The sequence below is a fragment of the Calonectris borealis genome, chromosome 8 (genome assembly GCF_964195595.1).
Source record: "Calonectris borealis chromosome 8, bCalBor7.hap1.2, whole genome shotgun sequence".
NCBI classification, from domain to species: domain Eukaryota; kingdom Metazoa; phylum Chordata; class Aves; order Procellariiformes; family Procellariidae; genus Calonectris; species Calonectris borealis.
In genome coordinates, this window is record NC_134319.1 from 2,615,524 (window position 1) to 2,623,623 (window position 8,100).

At 48.5% G+C, this 8,100-nt stretch overlaps 1 protein-coding gene across 2 annotated transcripts in view; it reads right to left on the reverse strand.

Annotated features, from left to right (window-relative positions):
• Nucleotides 1-7,781, reverse strand: part of DNAJC6 (DnaJ heat shock protein family (Hsp40) member C6) — a 53,273-nt gene extending 45,492 nt beyond the window's left edge. For both annotated transcript variants that reach the window (XM_075155581.1, XM_075155582.1), the window contains exon 1: nt 7,231-7,781. In XM_075155581.1, the coding sequence (XP_075011682.1) occupies nt 7,231-7,252 (22 nt within the window). In that variant the 5' untranslated portion in view covers nt 7,253-7,781. The remainder of the gene's footprint in view (nt 1-7,230) is intronic.
• Nucleotides 7,782-8,100: the final 319 nt, after the last annotated feature.

The following is an 8,100-nucleotide window of genomic DNA, read 5'->3' on the forward strand; positions in this document are numbered from 1 at the left end:
GACACCAGCATCTCCACCCCCGGGATGCCCAAGGCCTCCACAGCTGCCAGCATTTTAAACAAGATCCACTTGTTTAACCCCAGTTAAGCAAACCTGATTGAATTGATTACAGCCAGCAAGCTCCTGGTCTGGGCTAGGACCGCCCCAGTTACCATCAGCGCAGAAGAACTGCAAGAGATAATGCCACTGCATTTTGGGTCGTTATTGCCACAGATAAAGAATATATTAATTTTTCTATTTTCTTTTTGGCCTGGTGTGTTCAAACATAAACTAAAGATCTTAAAAACTTCAGCCATATAGCATCATTCAAATTAGGTTTGAGAAAGTGTTACCTCTTGATTGCATCTGCTGCTCTCCATTCAACTCACCTGGTTCTTGTCACCTTAGAAGAGTCCTGCATTTCCCTCCTGATGAAGGCTTAGTGCGGTGAGGAGCAAAAGCAAAGCTATGGTGAGAGCCAAAACAATTCCACCTCAGAAGAGGGTCATAGTTTTTTTGTTGTTGTTTTTTTTTTTTAAAAGGCACCAATTCAGAAGTCACAACAGCTAACTAAGATCATCAGGAGGCTATGTGGTGTCACCCTTTTTGCTTTACTACTTCTCCTAAGAATACCAGAACCAGAATACCTCCTCCTGTCTTCCCATCAAAACAGCAATTGCCAAATCAATTTTACCTTTACGAATAAACTTTTACATATACAGCCAAAGGATTTACCTTACAACTCATCTCTGAGGCCAACTTAGAAAAAACAGTGTCTTCTAAACAATAATTTTCCCTAAAAATAGTCAGATCCTCAGTCTGGGACAGCCTTGAACTTAGGTTGAGTCCTACCCTGTGTGCCAGCCAGACGCTCCCTCCCTCTGGCAGGAGCCTTCCCATCCCTCTTACGTTTTATCTATAGGCACCAGCCTCCGCTCTTGCAGGCTCTGAATGTATTGAGGCAATCAGGGAGGATGCGTAAGGGTTTCTTTCCTGACACTTCATTGTCATAACATGACAAAATAAACCTCCGGGAGCCATCCCATTGCAATTCCTCCTCCCGTAGAATAAACTCTTCACATTTCCATGTTCAGATGAGATGTGGGTCAAGCACAAATGTCTTTGGGGCGTATGTGACCTGTACAGCAAGGATCACACTTCTTGCCCTCTCGTCTGGAGGCTTCATTCATTATTTGGGCCGTCCCATGGGCTGGCCAGGAGCATCGATTCCCGTGGACTACTCTGGGAACGGGCACGTGATGGCAAAATGGGTATGGGCTCTCGGTGCACAGCCAGAAATATGATTTCAAAGCAGTATCCGGACTTGTGCGGAGGATAAATAAGTGGTATTTGGACCGGAGTCAAGGATGGCCATGAGGTTCCTTTCTCTGTACGTGGGAATGGCCAGGCCTGGGTTTGCCGGAGAAATAAGGAGCTGTCACAGCCTGCCTATGAGCGGTGGCTACGCGGGGCAGCGTGGCCTATGTTACTGGGGTGGGATGCGGCGTGCCACGGGCAAACAGGGCTGGTCTGTGGGCATCCAGGTGGAGAGAGGGGGGTCAAGTGATCTAATCCTTTGTTAACCCCCCTGATACGCAGGAACTTCCAAACTGGCTGTTCCTGTCTTGTTCATCTCTAATGAAAAGCAAACGTGGTCCTGAGAAAGTTTGAGTTGTTTTTAAGTGTTCGACTCAATTAAACCTTTGCTTTCCTTCATCAGAGGAAGCCTTGAGCCTTTGCTGTAGTGAAACCTCACTGCAATACTCAGCGCCAGCAGCTGAAGCGCCAGTGAATGTATTTTTCAGTGGATGGACACTGAAAAACATATTCATGAGCATTTGTCAAGCAGCAGCTGTAATTTCATTTCAGAGGTGTTCGCCGTCCTTATGCAAGCACCTGCAGAAGGAAACCCGTGTTGCCAAGAACGCTGGTGGCAGAGAAAGCATCGCAACCCTCCCACAAAAGCGTTCCTTCTGGTCAGAGTACCATAGTACCATATACCATCAGTAGAATTATCCTGAGAGCATCGGGGGATTTTGAGAGGGACAGTTTCACCGCGCGCTATCGGGAACCTCGGCAAGGTTGCGCTTGCCTCGCTTATCTGTCAAATCAGTTGGGGCACACCGGTGCCCCCGCACGGCTGCTTATCACTAGTTTGTTTTCCAGTGACTTCGGATGTGACTGGTGTTTGACTTATTATCTTCTTACCCATCCGTTCCTCTCCGTGGTAGCACACACCATTAAGCGTATTGCTGTGTCTGCATATTTTTTTATTTCTTGCCTTTTAGCCTTGTTAAAGTGCTGTCAGGGATGATACACAACTTACTCATTTGTTTCAGAGTATTCGAGGATTTGACTGGCTCCTCAGCAACGCCGAGCTGTGCAGCTGCTTGCCAAAGGCTGTTGTAGATGCTAAAAATGTACATGCTTCACAAAGAGAGTGGAGAAATGTATGGGAAAAACAAATCTATAAGGGGCCATTAAATAGGAGTGTATCGCTGCCCGCTCAGGAAGTCCCCGGCCTGCAAACTGTTGGAAAATTGGAGGCTGTACAGCCACTCATACAATTCCTCAGGCCAAAATCAGATATTTAGGGAAAAATCAGATATTTTGCTGCCTGACTTCCATTCATTCATCATTTCCCATTCACTGTGAGGTAAGTGGCTAAATACCAAGAAAAATCTGGGCATAGCACTCCTAAAGCCTGTTTGCGAGCCTGCAAAATATGTATATGTGTAATCCCCGTTCGAATGAAAGGCACAAGTTCAGGAACACACGAACATTTCCATTAGCAACAGAAGAAGTTCTACATTCATTAACCAAGACAGAGGTGGGCCCGTAGTTGGTATCTCAGAAAAATCTCAGCTTTATATTAAACCTGGCTGCTTGCAACTTGCAAAGAGTTGCAGGGCTGAATTACTCAGCTCGTGCACTTAAAATGCATAGCTGCACCTTGCATTTAAAACAATATAATGCCCAGATCTTTGCATTTTTAAACACACGGAAAAAGTCCAAAGTGTAATTTTGGATTTCTTTTCAGCAGGTTATTGTTTGCAGTGGAAAAGGGCTGATGGTAAAAACAAGGAGAAAAATTATACAAGCAAGTGAGTCATCGCGGGGTAACTCCAGCTACCGCTGCTGTGCTCAGGGTCGGACTCCAGCAGCAAACAGTGTAAAGAAAAGAGTCGGGTCATTGCTCTCAGGTAGCTCCCACCAAGAACCCCTCAGCGCAGTGAGTCTTTCCATGAAAACAGAAGGGAAATGGCAGCTGGCATTGCCAGCCCGTGCCGATGGCTGTTGCCCACCGCACCCACTCCCATCACTACTCCATTTTAGGATGAGGGTTTCCTTTGGGAGAAGGGGCCAGGGGACGAGTATCCTCACTACAAGCTTCAAAGTAGCTTTCTTTTGGTTTCTCTTGGGTGGATGTGTAAGTGAGGTCCAGCTGACGAAGGGTAGGAAGATACAGGTGGGTGCGATAGCAGAGGAAGGTTTGCCAGAAACCCAACACATCCCCGTTAAAGTGGTTCTACCTTCTTACAGCTTTTGGTAGCGTATTTTTTATCTAATACTAATAGGAAAAATTATATTATTAGAGCTTTGTTGCTCTGGCTGCTATATAAAACATTAAAAAATGGTGTCTGTCTCAGCTTACAGTATCTACTGACTTACAGGTCCTGCATCCCACCTAACTGATGCAGTTTGAGTTTGGATTTATAACTGCTCATCATTCCAAAGTAATACTCAAGCAGATGCTACAAGGCTGCGTATGCTCTCTCCCACGATGCTGTTTTCAATCCGCAGGGAGCTCTGCAGTTTTGGAAGAATAGCTTGGATGTAATTCAAGGGAAGAGACACCCAGTTGCATTGGCGTGGGAATAGCTTGCAGTGGATCCTCATGACTTTGGATGCAGGCTGCAAATTCGGCGGTATAGGAGCCAGAAGTCGGGTCCTCAGTGACATTACAGCCCCTTTAAGCAAGGCAGGGAGCAGGGCTGGGTATGAATGCCCTCAGCCTTCTCCTGGTGACCCATTTACACCATGAAAGGTAAGAAACCCCACTTTGCTAATTCCTCCAACACTAACTGAATCAGCCTCTTGTGTATCCCACAGCTCGGTCGCTTGTCTGGGAATGCAGCGCTGGGAGGCCTTTCAAGACGCCGAGCAATAGAAAAGCTTCGGGGACATCCAGATGAAGCGCGCTTGACTCAGCAGAAAGGATTCAAAGCAATCTTCCTCTCCCGGCGGTGCCTCCTGTGCTGCTGTGAGGGTTGAGGGAGAGCTGCTCCGTGCCACGGGATGCTCTCCCCGAGGCTGCAAACAGCCCTGAGCGAGGGGCAGGTGATGGAGCTGGGGGAAACTCACGGCTGCACCCCGATCCAGCTCGGGTTTTCAATACCATTTAGGGCAGGAAAAAATTTATCATCACCTACGTTAACTCAGAAAGTAATATCGCAGGGGCTAGTCTATACCACGTGGCTTTAAAATAATTATGCCGGGTGCCTCCCAGGCTGGGAGTTTTGTGTGGATGTGTTTCAGCTTAAATACCTTCAAAAATCTGTTGGGGTGGAAAATTAATGCCAGGAATAAATGTGTGCAGAGCCGGAGAGCCTGCCTGCATCCCACCCCCGGGTGCCTTGACAAGTGTCCCCGCACCGGGGCAGAGACCCGTGCGCAGACGTCGTTCTGCAGAGAAACCTTTGCTAGCTAGAAAGGAAATTGCCCTTTCTGTAAAGTTTTCCATGAAAACTGTTACTTGGAAAAGGAATTCAAATGTTTGGGTCATTTTTTTCTGCTTCAGAACATGGTCTGGGGAAGGGACTAAACTTCACACGTTTCCTGCACGGCAAAACCCCCGTTTCAGAGGATTTGGAGAAAATCCTGGCCCTCGCCTCAGTCTCCCTGCATGATTTTGTTCTGCACACCCAATTTCTCCATCTCTCTGCCTCCCAGCTGTGATTCAGGGATGTAAATGATACCATTTCCCATCCTTATTATTTCTGGTTACTGAAAACAAGAACTTATTCAGGAGAAAGAGGTCTATATACTGTTTATAGTGCCTATCAAAACAGGGCCTCATACACTGTTGTCGTGGAAACTACCGCAAGAGTTCATAAAATATTATTTATAATTTAGTATAAATAATAAAAAGTAACATTTATAGCTTTTTGATGTTGAGAGGTTCCCACAGCTGCTTTATCCACCCCTGAAAAAGCATCTATAATCTAATTTTTACGGCAGATGGAAATTACAGTATCTCAGGCCGGTACAGTCGCAGCTGGGATTTCCAGGATTTCCAGACCGTGTTCCCTACAGCCCGAGATTTTTCTCCTCCAAATCTGAGCGCTGCAGGATGCCACGCACCCAGCAAAGACCAGACCCCCGTGAGCAGCTCCGCGGCGGTTTCAGACATCTCCCCATCTCCGGAGCATCCCGGGAGAGGAGCAGCCACCCCGTCGGGTCCGGCCACTCGTTAGAGATGCTCGGTTAGGTTCTTTGCTACATCCCTCGCACGCCGGTGATGCGAATTCCCTCTGCAAGGCGAATTTCAGGCACCCGAGCAGAGCTGGGGGTGCGGTAAAACACGACCCCGTGGCATCGGCACCGAGCCCTCGAGCCCCGATAGCCCAATTTTGATCCCAAAACCTGGGCGGCACATCTGGGTACCAAACTTTCCACCACTACGGTCCAGCAATTCCCTTTTTTATGCAGCCCCCAGGCTGCCACCCTATTTTTGCAGCAAAGCGGGATGGATTTTAGCAAATCCTGCCCAAAAATCCAGCTTTGAGGACTCGCGCAAAGCGAGGAAGGGATTAATCTGCAGCAGGGCAAAGCCGTCCGCGAGGCGGATTAGCCAGGTCAGCAATTAAACATTGGCACTTACGCTGCCGGCGGCGCGCAGGAAAAACCCGGCGCTCAAGGACAAAATGCTGTTCCTCCTTAAAGGCTGCGGCCGCTCCGAAATGCTGCATCTATCAGCTGGGAGCGTTTCTGGGACCATAAACAAGCCGGCTGTGTCATGGCTGGCTAAATATAGTGCAGCCCGGGTTGCCTTCATGCTGCCTGTGCCATCTGAATTACTTGGTACGCTGGGGTTTTTTGTTGGGTTTTTTTTTTTTTTCTTCTCAGGGAAGGCTATGACTAAGAGAAATCCACGGTTGAAGGGATATCAGAAGATGGAGGCCCTAGTCCAAATGCAGGAGGTGAATAAAATCTGTAGTTTGCAGACCTGGGGGCCTGTCCAAAATATTCCTCACCCTCCTCCTCCTCCTCCTCCCTCTCCTCTTCCTCCTCTCCTTGGCATTATCCAAAATAAGACTATAGTAATGACAGCCACAAAGACATCAGCAAGACATTAAATATTTCCTGATCTAGAGTCGCGGCGCTCCCGAGGTGATGCCGAGGGGGATAAACACCTACCTGACGCAGCGGTGCCGTGGGAGCAGGCAGCCCTGACGGCCGCCCCGTCCCTGCCGTCCCCTCCCGGAGCACCCGGCTGGGGCTGCCTCAGCAGGACCGAAGGCACGTGCAAGGGTGTATGCAGTTAGCTATTTTTTTTTTTTTTCCCCCTCTTTTCTGGCCCGAAGTAGGGTTTTTAAAGGGAATGCAGCTCTGTGTTTGTCTCGGCAAAATAAAATGGGGGGGTTTGAAGGTCAGCTTCACAGTGGATGCGCTGCAAAAGGCTGGATATCAGTATTTCGTAGCAGCATTTATATACTCACATATACATCCAATTACCCTTCCTGTCGGAAGTACAGCTATGTTCAGATATAAGCTACAATTATGATTTAAAACCTGAAAAATCACTTCATTTTTCTTCATTGAAGGTAATATGCCCAAATAGCTTTCACAGTCCTAAAATACACAGACACCTATTTTGGGGTGCAAGAAGAGATGCTCGTGTTCTGCATGGAGTTCTTGAGGTATCCAGAGCAGGAGGCAGCTCGAGGTTATTAAACGCTACATGCCCAGCTATACATTGCCGAATTTCAGCACCTTAACTTGCCGTCAGAGAGCAATATGTGCTACGCTGCCAAGAGCTGCAGTTTTCAGTGCAGTACCTTCCCTCAAACCCATTATATAACAAGGCTTTAAAGCAGGATTTTTTGCTTTATCCCGAGCTGCAGGATCCCAGCGTGCCTTCCCGATGATTACTCAGCAGAAATTGGCCGTAAACAACATCCCATATTTGATCGTGCCCCGTCTCGCCCTCCTTCCGTCGCACCCCGCTCATGGCTCAGCTTTCCTTACCTTGCTTTTCAGATACGGGCATCCTCCTCTCCCGGCTCCTGCGGCAGAGCGGCGGGGAGCCCGGCTACGCTCCCGCACGCCGGCTTTCGGCTCGTCATTCGGCGGCAGTCCCGGGTCACGGGGTGACGGCCATGGGCTGGGACGCTGCTGCCTGGGAACTGCGCGCCGCTCCGGGCCCTGCCGGGTTATATTTGGGATTACAGAGACTCAGGAAAGGATGAGGATGGAGGCAGACATATCACATCTTCTAAAATGTGGCATGGAGTGGGATCTGGAGTCTGCAGGTCGGATCCATCAAGTGCAAACCTAAGCAATCTTCCCCCTCTCCCCCCCCCGCAATTTTTTCTTTTTGGAGAAGGTTAAAGCAGCGGGGATGCGTCGCGTCAAAGCTTTGCAGAGGTGGGAACGGGGCTGCGTGCTGGTCGAGGCACACCGGGGGCACTTCCCTGGGTACCCCTGGCTAGCGCTAGCTGATGCTATAAACACGCTATTAATTGCCCCCAAATCTTTATCACAGCAGAACTACAGATGCAACGGCGTTACCACTTATCAGTCTCATTTCTTCCAAGCAGGCATCAGTAATTCCAGTTATCTTCCTCGGGTATCCCCTATCCCCACCATATCGGAGCATCCCAGAAGCTTTAATCTCTCGCAGGATGCCCAGGGGAAGCAGAGCGGTAATGACTGACGGGGAAACGACAGAGGAGTGGAAGGCACTTACGCGAAAGGACGAGTTAAAATAACTGGGCTGTAAATAAGCAGCGTGGAGCGCAGAAAGCAACTAAAAAATAATATACTGCAAACCTTACAGGAAGGGATCGTTACTGCACAATAGGCACAAATATAAGAGAAAGGTGGGAATTTTAATGC